We start from the raw sequence: 15,082 nt of genomic DNA, 5'->3' as shown, positions 1-15,082 counted from the left end.
TTACCAGCATGGCTAAATGTTCTCAACCTCTTGTAACATTTATTAGAAGCCACGTGCCTTGAAAGTGAGCATATAGCACATAGAATAAGGTTCCACGCCATTTCCGTTGCCCTGTTTGGTCCACAGAGGGCACTGCTGGAGCAGAAGCAGCGGAGGAAGCGTCAGGAACCTCTGATGGTTCAGCCCAACACGGAGGTTCGGCCCCGACGCTCCAGGACACGGCGTGGTGAGGAGCAGGCCCCTCTGGTAGAGTCTCATCTCAGTATCACCAACGATGTCATCATGGATGGTGAGAAAAAACACCTGTAGCCTATTGTTTATTGTTTTTTTTAATGTTGCATAATTTCAATTCAATTTACAACACATGACAAGATATTTATGTTAGGTCATGTAAAACCACATAGACTGCAATTTTCACACAGTCTTTCCTCTTTGCATAAAAGAGTAGGCATTGATCTGCTACATTCTGTTTAAATGAAGAAGAAGCAGAATTATTTCTTTGAAAGACAACTTTAAATGGGGCCACTGCTACGCAACATGATGCATAAAATATATTAAAGGTAATGCAGTAATAGATATTACTGCACTGTACACAAGATTTGTTGACATGTGAGGTATCCAACAACTTTCATTGCAGTAGACTTTCAGAGGAAATTAACAAAATTAATGTTGCAATAACTAGCACCGTCTCATTGTAACAGCATGATGCATCATTTACTAAGACATTCAAAAACACATTTAAAGGTTCAAGTTCCATATTCCATTTAGTCAGAAATTTGTTTAATGTTTTATTTGAACAAATTCTTGAAAAACATACAGTATGTTATCCAGTAGGATCACATGCTAAGACACATTTAGGTACAATTTCATGACATCCATATTCACTTTCATGTCATTCAGGCATGTGAACTGATTACAGCAGAATTATACACAGACTATAAACAAAATCTAATTGAATTACTGCTTAGAGTCTGATTCTGATTATATGTCTACACACCTCAGTCTGTCCAAAGTAACAAAGGGGTACACCATACAATGCTTTGGGACAGAAGTGGACGTGGAACAGTTTAGAAATACCTGATTTAAATTGTATGTTAAGTAAAGAATTCCTTTAAGGTTCGGGGTTAACAACACCTCAAGCAAATCTTGAGCTAGTTAAAGTAATGTAGCTTTTCAGCATACTGTATGTGATGACTAAGGTACAGCGGACCTCAGACACAGACAAACAGTTCTGACAGCTACGTAACAACTGACTGTTCTTCCCTGCTGTAGGTATTGATGGCCCAGCAGCCTTCTTGGGCTCAGAAGCCCCTGATCTGGGAATGAAAATCCAAATCCTATCAGTGAGCCAGTCCCAGCCTCAGTTCCCGTCACAGCCCCTGTCTCAGCCCCAGTCTCGGCCTCAGTCTCAGCCGCAGTCCCCCACTGCTGAGGAGCCCGAGAGAGATGGAGACACTGAGACACTGTTAGAGCCCAAGACCGATATCCATGAATTACTGCAGAAACAAGGTGAGACCTGGCTGAGCTTAATACTTAAAGCTTGGGTAAGCAATGTTGGAGAACTTAGCAAGAAACAGCTAGAAGTACTGAAAACTGAAAAAATCCCACCCCCTCCCTTCAGGCAGTCCCTCCAAAGCCACTCCCCCAAAACACATTTTCATGCCCAGGGAGTGCACAGGCAGAGTGCGCTTGTTGTTTTATTGTTGTTTCTGTGAAGGAAAATAAAAGTTTGCATCAATTGTTCACCCTTGAAGTATAGATTTCCAGATATAAATAAAAAGTTTGTACTTATTACTTTGGAACAGAGCTTCAATAGTGGTAACAATTTCAGATAATAGTGAAGAACATGCACATTTGTTTGAACATCAGTACAACAATATCAAAACATCTCTGGATATATAATTAAATTCTGAGGTATCCTCTCGCATCCTTATTAAACGTAAGCCATGCCTGTCATGGATGAGAGGATTTTTTGGATTTTTACACTTTGTTTTCCAATAAGCAGCTGTAGTCAAAATGATATGACGGGTACACACACTACAAGCAACCTCATATCTTGTAAGATTAATTCTCAGTGAAAGAATGTTGAGTAATTGATGGGAAATTACAGTTTATGGTTTATATATCCTTTGATTAACTTCATGAAGGATTAGTGAGGCACTAATTTTCTATTAAAACATTTTAAATCCATGTAGCCTATTGATTTTTTTCTGTGTTAAGGGAAGATACGCCAAATTTAAGAGCCAGTGTGGTTTCATGAGTACGCCTGCTTAATTATTTGCCTTCACCACTCACTCTGTGAACTTCCTTCATGTTGTTTTACAAAAAAGCAAAAACAAATAGGCAAATTTTTCAAGAAAGAATATAAATATAAGCGAGACTGACAAAAATGGAACTAGAAAGTTATTCAGATCAGGATGATAGTCAATCAGCTAAATCTTTGAGTGTCTAGTGTTTTTATATACATGTACAACCTTTCTTTCAGGTAGATCTAGATCTCTTTTGAAAGAGAGAAACACTACACTGTCAGAAACAATCGCAGACATCTCTAAAAGGTCAAACATTAAAAGTGGAATTATCCAATTGGATGAGACTTGTAAATGCTAATGTACTATAATGAATCTCATTGATATGGTGCAAAGTACTGGAAGGCGGTCTACCCAAGTTGAGTATTTACTTGTGCGGTGTTGAGAGTTAGCCAGTTCTGAGATCTTAGTTTAAGTTTAACATATCCAGGATACAATTTCGTTAGCTGGCTTTACTATCCCTAACAATCCTAATCAGGCTAAGCTGTCACATGATGCTGGTTATAAACTCAGTCAGTCAACCCACTCAGGGTGGACGAGTCTAGTGGCAGCAGAGTGTCATCATGAGCAAACTATGTTAGACAAATACGACATAGTTAAACACATAATCCGTGCTAAAAGTAACACAGCTGCAACTGCCACATGCAGAAAGACAGAAAGAAAATCGCAGACAGTGTGAATGTCTAAGGTAACAGGCGTATAATATGAATGTGTTGCTTTGATGTGTTCTTATGGCATGTATGACTGTTTTAACCTTATTCTTTCAGCTCGGCTGTGTCGGCATTTCCACATTAAAAGCCTCAGACACAAAATAAGTGGTTGTTCATTTCCCTTTCAAGAACTTCACATCCCTTCAGAAATCATATTCATTTATTTAACACACTCAAAAATGTTCCAAAAACATATTTCTAAATTAACTTCATAAAGCAACGGAAGATCTATTCATGCCATAAAAAGTACTAAAATATCGGTTGAAAGACTGAATCCCAACATTGACTGAAAACTCACCCACATTTCCTGTACCCAAATAGCAAAAGGTGGGCACTACATGGCCAGTCTCTTTAATATAAGAAAGAAATGCAACCTAAAGTTATAGTAAATAAAATCATATTAAACTGAATTGTTACCATGGCAGTGTACGCTGGTAAAAAGTGAACCACTGTCGAAGGACTGAAAACCCAGGGTTAAACCTGAAGTTAGCTCGCAAAGCTCAAATCCTGCTTTGTAGTAGAGGCCCCAGGTCTGATGAACACAGAGTAAGATATTGAGGCAGTTCCTCATGAAATACCTTTATAAACAAAAATAATATTGTGTAGTTTGCCTCTTGTTGCTAGTGAGAACCAGGCTACTACTGTATCCACTCTGTGTTTATGTAGGTGTCACTCAGCTATAGTATTGTTAAGAAAAGTCAGACTTTTTGACTACAATTTTAAACAGTCTCCTACTGTAGTATGGAATAGAGATACAGACAGTGGTTTGATTGATGGTGACGCAGTGAGAAATGGGTCATTTAATAATAGGCCAGGGCATTGTTCATACTGCAGTGCTCATCTATGGCATCATTATAGCTACTGCCACCCACACTCACCAGCCAGCTGGCAGGGATTCATAAAGTTTATGGAAGCTGTATTCAAATCTAGCCCAGAGTAGATTGGGTACTCAAATCCACCTGCTACTGCGGAGCAAAAACAAGTTTCTCCATCCTAAAAACATGTTCACTTTCATTTAAAGCAAAAAGGTTAATTGTTAAAATAGCTCCACAAATGTCATAATGTTGGCATTGCAGAGCCACAATTGAATCCTGGTTCAAATAATAAAACGCTGCTCTAGTTATCATGTCTTTGTTCCTGGGCTTTAGTGCAACGCGATGCCACAGTAGCAAATGTCATTGTCCTTCTCAATAATGCAAGGCCTCATTTTTAATGCCAGCTCAGTTTAGCATAAGAATATGTCCTGAGGACTTCCAGCAGGTATTTTTGGATTCATGTCCTTGAATAATACCCCAACCCCTGAGGAAACGGCAGAAATAAAAATTTTGAGCCACATTCATATTTGATCAGCTCATTCAATCAACATCTGACTGTAAAATTGAATATTCCTGACCTGCTGTGTGGTAATTATTATGTGGATGTGTGTCTATTTTGGTTTTATTTAGTAGGTTGCTGGTTAGCCCAAGTCCTCCCTGACATTTACAGATAGTTGATTTGATAAGCCTCTGGGTCACATAACTTTGTTCTGTGCCCTGGAGTCACTGTTACAGGGAGGCTAACATTCTCAATCTGTTTTTCATGATGGTTGTGACTTTTTCTCAGTGATAGCTGCATATCCTGGGTTCATCTGTTGTAAATACCCCAGTATAAATATTGTCTTTGGCTGTGTTGTGTGTCACATTATTATTATTGTTCAGTTCTGCATAGGCCAATGCTCTTCCACCCCTCCTACTCTCTAACCTGGGTGGAAGGAGAAAGTGTCAGAATGTGTCTTTTGTGTACCTTGTGTACGTGTGTGTGTGTGTGTGGGTTTTTTTTTGTGTGTGTATGTGGGGGGGGGCAGGCTTTACCAATGGTGGGAAAAATTGCTTTCATATATTCACTTTAAAGGTGACGATTGGATTACGGTAAATAGGATAGACTTGTATAACATTCTTTATAGTTTCATACCAACCACATTATTATTATTATTATTACATATTTTTAACACTGCAAAGCTGTGTGGAAACACAATCCCGCCTGCTAACTGAGATCTTTCCAGAACAGTGGACTGCTGTCGTCCTCTGACAGCACATTAAAATAGGCTGTAACTGCAGCCAAGAGTCACGTCTTGGCCGATAAATCCAATTATCAATGAAGAGACAGATGTCTCAAGCAGTTTACACTGGCTGCGGTCAGCTAGCCCCATTTTACATCTGCATGACTGCATGGAGCTGTCTCTTCACAAGTACACAGATGTCGTGGGTCATTTAATAATAGGTTTGGAGGGACATCAGCCCAGTCATCTCTTCACATTAATCTCACCAATGCAGAAACTGATTTAGAAAAAAAAATGCATTGTTTGTGACAGGTAGGGCTTCAATTGAGGCCACTAGCCAAATGTGACCTTTCGGTACGGTGAGTGCTGAGCAGAGCTTAACTGAATGATCACATTGTTTTGTTTGATAGAGAGCAGTTTGGATTGGCTCAGTCAGATTCACAAGACTTTATCCACTTTCTTTTTTTTATTTTTTGTGCTGTTGAAGAGTCTCATACTTTTTAAAAGAAATACCACGCTAAACATATTAAAATACAAAAGGGAGGGATTTTAACTGTATTATGCAGTATTTTTGCTTCAGCCATTGCTTAAGTATTGCATCAGTTCATGAGAAATGAGTTGTGAAATATCAAAGACCATAGATGAACCAAATAGCTGTGAAATCCACCTTGGGGACAATTTTGTACCAAAACTAAAGAAATAAAATCTTTGATTCTTTTGTAGTTGGGAATATACACAGAGCCTCTGGGATTTATGTTCCTCCTGTCGTGAGTGAATGAGTTTCCCAGCATTAAACGTGTAAAAAGCCTTCATGTATCATTAAAGCAGTCTCACACTCGCTCCTTCTCCCTCAATCAGGTCTGTGTGGCAGTATGAACTTCGATGAAGCCAGCGAGCACGAGGACGATGTGGAGGAGGAACGGACACGTTCTCTGTCCCCAAGTACAGATGCCACCAGACCCTCCTCTGCCGCCAGTGGCAAGGACATTCCAGTGAGTAGCCCCGATAAATGCACTCACCAGGAAGCCTAGTACGTGGGCTTCATAATCCCAATCCCATTGCTAAATACTGTGCGAAAAAAACTGTTAACAAAAGGACTGTACTGTATTTATTGTACCCAGGAGGTGGTAACCCCGGGATCACCCACAGCAGACAGCGTGCTAATTGATGTGGCCAATCTAGAGGAGTTTGTTTTTCGTCCCGCTCCACGTGGTGTCACTGTTAAATGTCGAATCACACGGGACAAAAAGGGCATGGACCGCGGCCTTTACCCAACATACTTCATGCACATGGAGAGGGAGGACGGCAAGAGAGTGAGTGTGGGCCATGGGTCTTATGTTGTTGCAAGGAATTGTAGAGGGATTAGTCGATTAGTTGACTGGCAGAAAATTTATCAGCAACTATTTGATCATCAAAACATATTTCATAGTTTTTCAGTGTAATTTTTTTAAGCAAAAATTAGATTTTTTGTTTCCAGGTTGATGAAGACAACTTGCTCTTTAGGTGCACTAAAATCTGATCAGCCCAAGTTGAATCTGATATCAGAGAAGCCTTTAGCACAGTAGGCATGTGAGGATAAAGTCATACCAAACATTTAAAGACCCCCCCACCTTCTCAACTTCAGGTCAGACTCATTGTCTGCAATTACTGGCCAAAACCAGTTTCTTCCCTTGCACATCACAGGAAGACTTAACATCTTCAAGGTCCTCAGCTTATCTTTACTACCGGACAGCCTGAACCTCCTCACGCAAAGCTGGCCAAATGTGAAGGTCATCAAGGCCCCTCAAGTTACTTGACAATACAGAAACCATACATTTCTTGATATCTAATAAATTTTTCTACAACACAGGTTGTCAAAATTGTGGATTTGATGCTTTTCATATATTCTAGTAAATTGTCCATCTTTGGGTTTGGTACTATTGGTTGGTGAAATCTCTGGGAAATTATTATGGCATTTTTCACAATTTTCCATCATTGTATAGACAAAACAATGAATCGAGACATAGTTGGCACGTTAGTCTACAATGAAAATAATCATTAATCATATTAATCATAAATAATCATTAATTTCTAATGAATTGTTATACAAGCGATATATAAAGTGAGTAAGACAAATGGAATGTAAATGGAAAATTGATCAACCAAAATAGTTCAGAAAGAGTAATAAAGAGTAAACTACAAGATAATTCACCTCTAGTTAAGCGAGAGTACAGTATCTGTGTACAGTACAGACGTAAATATGTTCATTCAGCATTTATTTCCGTCTCTCTTTCCAGGTGTTTTTGCTGGCAGGAAGGAAGAGAAAGAAGAGTAAGACGTCCAACTACCTTATTTCAGTAGATGCCACTGATCTATCGCGAGAGGGAGAGAGCTTCATAGGTAAACTGAGGTAAAACCAAAATTGTTCTTAGATCTACCTGTGTCCCTCTTGAAGGTCATACTGATATCTGCCTAAATTGCTTCTGAAAATCTTGTTGGATTAAATATTCATGTTTTTTGTACATGCTACTAGACTGCATTTTGTGCTGACTGTATGACTCAAATTTAACTTAATTATATTTCACACGTCTTGGACAGACATTGGCATTATGCCAGCACAATGGGCAAATTACAACTCTTAGTAATTGCTGTTGCTGAAATTATAGCTTTCAGTAGTTATGTTTGGTTAGTTTTAAGAAGGTCAAGCACAGTGCTTTTGCCACTCCACATGACTCAAATGTTAAAAATACTGCCAGCAATTGACAAATGTGAAATGGTGGAAGGTTTTCATCACCAGTGTGTATTGTGTCAGGTCCAACCTCATGGGCACCAAATTCACAGTGTATGACAACGGCACCAATCCCTGCAAAAACCCCGGGGCGCTGCTGGAAGAGAGCAACACACGACAGGAACTGGCTGCCATCTGCTATGTGAGTGAATGACAGACACACACAAGCATTTGCTGCGACAGTTCAGTCATAATATTAAATGAAATTGTCACACGCTCTGTACCATTTGGCAGGAAACCAACGTGCTGGGATTCAAAGGACCACGTAAGATGACTGTAATTATCCCGGGCATGAACATGAACTTTGAAAGAGTCCCTGTAAGGCCTCAAAATGTGAGTCTGATGGTCCTAGAATTGTTTTTAAAACATCTATTCTTTGTTTAATGTGATGTTATATACACATTTATATTCATCTTGACTAAAAAAAATAAAAAATCTGTTTACCTGTAGCCAAACTGACATTTTGCAAAAGTTGTATGAATCATATCCAGTGACATTTCAGTTTTTCTGGTATGTGAACTGCAAAGACATAAAGTGTATGCGTTTTGATTTGTATTCTGATTTGCTCTGAACAACAGCATTGACTGAACATGGATATGCTTGCATTACAGGAACAGGAGAGCCTCCTGAGCAGGTGGCAGAATCACACACTAGACAACCTGATTGAGTTGCACAATAAGGCCCCCGTGTGGAACGATGACACCCAGTCTTACGTGCTGAACTTCCATGGCCGCGTTACTCAAGCCTCAGTCAAAAACTTTCAAATAGTCCACGACAATGACCGTAAGTACCCTCACTCTCTCTCTCTGTACATACTGCATCTCTGTTTCTCTACAAGGAGACAAGGGCACGTAGTAAAACGCTTGTGTGGGAGTAGATTAAATTAAAGATAATTGATATTTGCTTCACTCTTTTCTACACATTTGCAGCATATGCACTGCTCAGGCTTACAGTGATGATAACATGCTGTATGTTGTACTGTTCCCCTAACTGTAGCTGACTACATCGTCATGCAGTTTGGCAGAGTGGCTGAAGACATCTTCACTCTGGACTACAACTATCCCATGTGTGCTCTTCAAGCCTTTGCTATCGGCCTGTCCAGCTTTGACAGCAAGTTGGCCTGCGAATGAACCAGTTGTACCTCCGCGCCACCACTTTTCCTGTCCTCCCTCAAATCTCTTATGGCCAGACTATTTGGAAGCCGACAGAGACGCTGTAATCAGTTCACACAGAAGTTAACTAACAAACATGACACTGAAAAAAGAACAAGAGGATTCTGAGCAGAGGTGTCTGCTCTGTTGGCCAATCCAACAACCCTCTTGGTTCCTGTGTGGTGTTTTTTCAGGCCATTTTAGTGGGTTATTTCAATATCAGTGTAACCATTTTGTACAGTGTATGTGTACTTGTACAAATGTATACAACTTAAAAGGGAAAAGACAAGACATCTGTGCGGAGACGCGAAATCTGGTGCAAAAAGAACTGATGTTTTAAATTTAAGACTGAAACATTGTTTGAAAGGCAGTAATGTGTGTATTAATGATGTGATTTCTGTTACCTTTAAATTTGATTTCACTTTGTTTTTTTTGTTGCCACACTAGCACCATGGCTCTAAGAGTGGCACAGTCAGCTGAGATCGCTCTATGGAGCACATACCGTTTTAATTACAAAACATGGCCTTTCCTCTGGCGCCACCCTCTGGCCAAACTTTAGAGTCATTTGGTAACCAGGAATCAAATATTCTTGTCTGGTAAGTAATGGGCATCACAGTCTGGGTGCTAGCCTGACATCTTTAAATGTTTCTACATAGTTTAATCTGCCATCTACACATTTTGACACCATTCCTTTATCATCATGTTGTCTTCGCTCTTTTTATTATTGTGTGGAAGGTGCATAATCCCGAAGAGGCCTGTCTTATGGTTTTTGTGGGGTTTTTTGTGTGAATATGTGTCATTTTTATCTTGTGACTGTGATTTTTCTTTGTCATAACAAGTTAGATTATCATGAAAAAGAAAACAAATGCAGAATTGCACAAATTTTAAGAGAAAGTAAATACATACTGTATATAAGAGAATGCCTTCCTTTTTTAAATATTCTAGTTGTCGTTAAACAACATAAAATGCTTTATGTTATTTCAAGACATGGACTTTCAAAATAGTGGATAGAATAGATAGTTAAGTATTAATACACTAGACAGAGCTTATATTTTCATTGGTACATAGATACAGAAGTCACACCAGACTTTTTTTGTTTGTATGAAGAGAAACAACAAGAGGTCTACTGTATCTACTGTATTCAAGATATAAGTGGCATTTTACTGTTTGAGATGGAGGTAGAGCCTCGTTTCTACAGTCTACATGTTGTCTGTCTCAAAATCTCCATTTTTTAATCTCTTCTCTTTAATGTGGAAACTTAAGGGAAATCAATAAAGGATAGGAACCCTATGTGGCTTTACATCATTAAAGGTCCCTAATATTTTGGTAATCAGAGTACTGTATGTCTGTGAAGGAAGTGAAAACAAAATGAAAACGTCTGTATAGTACATAGATCTTGCAGGTCATTATTGCTTCACACCCAACCGTAAACAATTCACTCACAATTACTTTTGAGTTGGTCTAATCTGGATCCTTCCGTGGGACAATGGGACGAGGAGGCTTTTCAGGGGTAGATGTAACTACTGTTTGACTAAGGTGTTCCTGCTCAGAAATCCTCCCTAACGTGCAAAACAAACAGATTTAAATATCTGGTTGGTTTTAAAGAAATTTGAAATATTCCAAACATTTTCAAAATAACTGTGTGCCAGGAATTTATGAAAGTCCTGTTTTGTCATCTTGTGCGCAGTGGAGTTTTGAAGCGAGAAAAAGATTCATCGAATATATTTTGAAATATAAATGCTTTTACTACAAGACACAGGTGAAACACATTCCAGTCTAACGTTTGAAAAAAAAAAAAAAAAAACATACAATCAGGTATATGGCTGTATTTTAACAGATAGAAATATAACAATGGATGACAAACTTGTTTATCATGTTGAAATGCAGAGATGAATGTATCCAGTGAGGGGTTTATTTTCATAAACCTAACAGATGTCAATTTGATTCAGAAAAACAAAAGTACTCATTTCAATCGATGTAAAAATGTTTGAATAACCAAAATAAAGTGCTTTGTGAGTTTGAACTACATTTTAACTGTCTGCTTACATGTCTTCATTGTTGTCAGGGCAAACGTCATTGCACATAATCTATATATTGTGCATTTTATCCAAGCGAACTGAGCATTTACTGAAGCTGTTGATGATAAAATTTGATAACATTTCAGGTCATCTTAAAACTGGATACCTTTAACGATGTTTATGTCTGAACAATTAACATCAACTAGCTCTCCTGCAATCAATGCCTTTTCTTTTTCATCAAATATCAATCTCCTTGGGCAGGTCTTTATACTTGATGAGGTAATATGGGTAGCACTGACAGCTATCAAAAACTACAAACATGGTTGGTTGGTCCACGTTGTCCACACAGGTGTCATACAGACGGTACTCCTGCCGCTTCGAGATAAGTGGCGGCGGCCGGCGGTAGTTGCTCTTCCCAACACTCACCTTCCCTACCAGGACTTTGGCCAGGAACGTGTGGCGGACCAGATCTGGCCCCGTCTTAGCTGAGTAGGTGTTGGAGAAGGACGCGGTGGTGGCGAAGTAGGAGCCATAACCGCAGGATGCTCCGTTGACCCCGGCCAGGCGGGGGTCAAAGTTATTGTGGCAGATTTCCTCTGAGGCCTCTTTGGTTGTCCCGTGGAAGAGATGTCTCTCCAAAGGATCCTTGGACTTGGAATGCTGCTTCTGCATGTAAGCTTTGTGCCTGTATTAATAACGCAAACACATGTGTTTTGATGTACCTTGTGTCTTTTGTGTCTCCTGCCTTTTTACTTCACTCACATAAAAACTTAAAATATAGATGGATATTTAGACTGAACAATTTCAGACGTACAGTGTATATTAGTTTGCCAGTATTTTGTGCTGAAATGAGCTTTTGGTAAATTATTGTCTTTGTTTACCACCTTAGGTTGGATATGATTGTTTAACTCCAACATAAGTCTTGGTATCAGTTAGGACCCATAATTAATACAAGCACAACTTTAACTTGAGTCTTTAAGGGTTGTAGACTAGATACACAAACATCAGCTGTACCTTTGGTACTTGTCCCAGTGGAGGAGGTTCTGGACCTGCTGGATGCTGATGATGTCCACCTTGGTCTCTGGTAGGCTCTCATGGAAGTGGTTTTGGACGGCCCTGTAGGCCTGTGTGCCGGCCGGAACATCCACCAGGCTGTAGTCTTGCTCTGAGGCCAGACACCACACTGGAGGATACCATGAGCTGAACTCCTCTAGGGGGTCCACGCTGAAGTTGGCTGGTGGAGGATCACTGGCAGTCTTGATTCCTGTCCTGGGTGTGGGGAGGAAGGGAAGATACTAACGTGGGTTTCTATCGTAATTCTGCCTACACTGCTATTTCAGTTGATTGAAGCCAGTATTTGAACTGGACAATAGAAATTACATTACCGTACTTACGCTCCTAACTATTGTCACAATCATTTTATATGAAAATACTCAAATTTCTATACAAAGTTACACACATTGTTTGTCCAAAGTGCAGAATTGGAAAAGCATCTGAAACTGTATTTGTATACATGGGCCACAGAAACTTTTCTTAAAAAAATCCATTAAAATTTAAATAATATAAACAATAAACAACAAACGGTTGCATTTAATCTGGTTAAGAACGTTGTATTCCTTTCAGACCTTTCGACTATAGAGTACAATAAATATGTAATAACACATTCTGCATCAGAGGTGAAAAAATTAAATTAAAAAGGAAAACTAACACCTTTTTTTGTCAGGAGCAGCGTGCAGGTACATGTGAGAGGAAGAAGGGAACAGGGGCATGCTAATAACTGCAATGCTATCTTTTTGGACGCATTAATGTTTCAGCACATTTTACCTTGTTCAGGGTATCTGATTTTGTGCCGATTTAGTTTGTGGACTCTTAGCACACATGTTGATAAATGCAAAGAAACTACTAAAAGTGAGATTAGTGTATTTTCTACCCTTTTACCTTTGGATTCTTCACTGTATCTGCTGAGCTTGTTTCCGCACCACAAACAAAATTCAGAAGTTAAGACGTAAATGCTCTACATCGTTTGTGAATTGAAGACAAGTCGAGAAAGAGAAAAGATCCACAATACTAACTGCAGGTATGGCTGCATGGAATCAGGGGAGCGGTAGACGGGTCTGCAGCGAACTTCCCTCTGGAACCCTGTGGTGACGTTGGTCTGAGTCATGGTGGTGAAGTCAACCTTGTACTCTTGTGAGCCAATACAGAAGGAAGACTCTGGCTCCTTTTTACTCATCTTCTTCAGCAGACAGGTGGACACAGTCTATGAAGAGATGAGCCAATCAATGACCGAGCAGATGGTGACAGATGGTATTGGGTGCAACTTATGGCAACTGAGACAGTGGTTAGAGATAAAAATAGAACAAAACAGGACTATGAAGAGCAGAACAAGAGAACTAATTAAAATAGAGGAAACATTCACCTTGTTGTACTCTTCCCACTCGTAGTTGTTCCACCAGTAGATTTTCCATTTGCTCGGAAAGTAAGGGTTGCTGACTAGACTGTCTGAGTTTGTCAGTCGTCTAACTGCATCATATTTAGATGGGTCATCCAACTCCATCGAGTCAAAGTTCAGAGTGTAGCGTACATGCCTAAAGAAACACATTCCCGTTTGTTTTTGACTCAGGGTGAAAAACAGCAGAAAACATCTTCTAATAGCAACATGCAATAAGCTTAAAGCAGAGATCTGACCCCAGCTCTACCCGCTTACTTACCCATCCTTGAGGTAAATGACCTCTTGGGTGACATCACTGTAGATCCTCTCCAGTAAGACCTGAGAGTGAGGGGCGATGTCGATCCACTGGTGTGTGATCACACTCCACAGCTGCCAGTGAAACGGGTAGGGAGTGTGGTGCATCTTACACTTCTTCCCGGCGTGACACATATTCAGGAGGAAGTTGTCACAGATCTGGATGTCAGCCGAGCTCTTCGTGTGGAACGGAGACAGGACAGGCACCTTGGATGGGGCTTGCAGCTTGGTGGGGGTGGCTGTCGGGGTCTGGATGGCAGGCGGGACCTCTTTCTTCGTAGGGGTGCTGGGCAGACAGGCAGGCTGTGGTTGGGTGATGATGAGAGGCAGCGGACAAATGAGGGAGGTGGCTGGGTTAGGGTTTGGAGGGCTTGGCAGAGATTGGGTACTGTTCTGAGAGAAGTTGAGCACGACACAGGAGGTGTTCTGGGAGGCGCCATACAGCTGAGCGATGGACTGGATGACCATCTGAGGCTGCAGCATGCTGGAAGAAGGCGCTGAGGTCTGTGCCACGCTGGACGGACTCTCACTTTTGCTGGAAGTTGTGGTGGTGCTCTGCTTAGAGGTCACAGGGGTCAAGTGGATGGTCATGCTGTAGGGGTTGAAGGTCCAGGCAATGTTGAGGTGCTGAGATCTCAGGGCATCCCAGACTGGGAGGCTGGTGTTGGTGTCAGCAGGGATTTCCAGTAGGAGGAGAGACGGGCTCAGCAAGGTGACTTTAGAAGATTTGGACTGGGACTCCAAAATATCCTTCTCTGACTTTCTCTTCTTTGCTCTGGTGGATGAAGGCATCTTGGACCTCCTGTAAAAAAAAAAAACATTTAACAATAAATTTTTTGTATTTTTTGTAAAAACGGTTAAAGTTAAAGTCATTTTTCCAGCTCAATGCAATTGTGTAACTATAGAATCAAAAAAGTTGATGTTATCTTCAAGAGAAAAGTGGTTTTCTTTATGTCCATTAACTGGAGGCCATAATTTATGTAATTTAACTTTACCAACTGCTAGCTAACAACACAAACTTTATATTTTAACACACTTGTGAATTTAAAAGACATTTTTTTGCTATTAGCTAACGTTCACGCACTATTAGCATTGCGGCTATAACTTAAGTAATGTTAGCTAATAAACCGATTTGAAAGCTAATTAACGAGTTAAGAATTATCCAACCTTACCGTCAGTCCAGACACCTGCTGAGGCCTGTAACGCTGAATCACCAGCTTCACACAAGTCAACTGCACTCAGAAAATGATGGAAGAAAGAACTTTGCTATCGGTAAGAAAGCAAACACTATATCGACGTGCCAGGCTACAAAGTTTAGTGGGTGGGGTGATGGGGGCAGTATTTTC

General features: G+C 40.2%; 2 protein-coding genes across 3 annotated transcripts in view; one reads left to right on the top strand and one right to left on the bottom strand.

Annotated features, from left to right (window-relative positions):
* Positions 1-11,000, top strand: part of tulp3 (TUB like protein 3) — a 26,283-nt gene extending 15,283 nt beyond the window's left edge. For both annotated transcript variants that reach the window (XM_046071734.1, XM_046071733.1), the window contains 9 exons: positions 127-289; positions 1,273-1,509; positions 5,913-6,046; positions 6,176-6,367; positions 7,331-7,443; positions 7,846-7,963; positions 8,056-8,154; positions 8,433-8,604; positions 8,818-11,000. In XM_046071734.1, coding sequence (XP_045927690.1) covers positions 127-289; positions 1,273-1,509; positions 5,913-6,046; positions 6,176-6,367; positions 7,331-7,443; positions 7,846-7,963; positions 8,056-8,154; positions 8,433-8,604; positions 8,818-8,951 — 1,362 coding nt within the window. In that variant the 3' untranslated portion in view covers positions 8,952-11,000. The remainder of the gene's footprint in view (positions 1-126; positions 290-1,272; positions 1,510-5,912; positions 6,047-6,175; positions 6,368-7,330; positions 7,444-7,845; positions 7,964-8,055; positions 8,155-8,432; positions 8,605-8,817) is intronic.
* On the bottom strand, positions 10,623-15,082 carry LOC123984689 (protein mono-ADP-ribosyltransferase TIPARP-like). The gene is made up of 6 exons (XM_046071732.1): positions 14,909-15,082; positions 13,702-14,538; positions 13,410-13,578; positions 13,063-13,250; positions 12,005-12,259; positions 10,623-11,675 (listed from the first exon to the last, which is right to left on the bottom strand). The coding sequence occupies exons 2-6, from the start codon at positions 14,526-14,528 to the stop codon at positions 11,228-11,230; spliced, it is 1,887 nt and encodes a 628-aa protein (XP_045927688.1). The 5' UTR covers positions 14,529-14,538; positions 14,909-15,082; the 3' UTR covers positions 10,623-11,227.

The sequence above is a fragment of the Micropterus dolomieu genome, linkage group LG16 (genome assembly GCF_021292245.1).
Source record: "Micropterus dolomieu isolate WLL.071019.BEF.003 ecotype Adirondacks linkage group LG16, ASM2129224v1, whole genome shotgun sequence".
NCBI classification, from domain to species: domain Eukaryota; kingdom Metazoa; phylum Chordata; class Actinopteri; order Centrarchiformes; family Centrarchidae; genus Micropterus; species Micropterus dolomieu.
The sequence above is the reverse complement of the archived record's forward strand: the minus strand, read 5'-3'. Positions and strand labels throughout refer to the sequence as shown.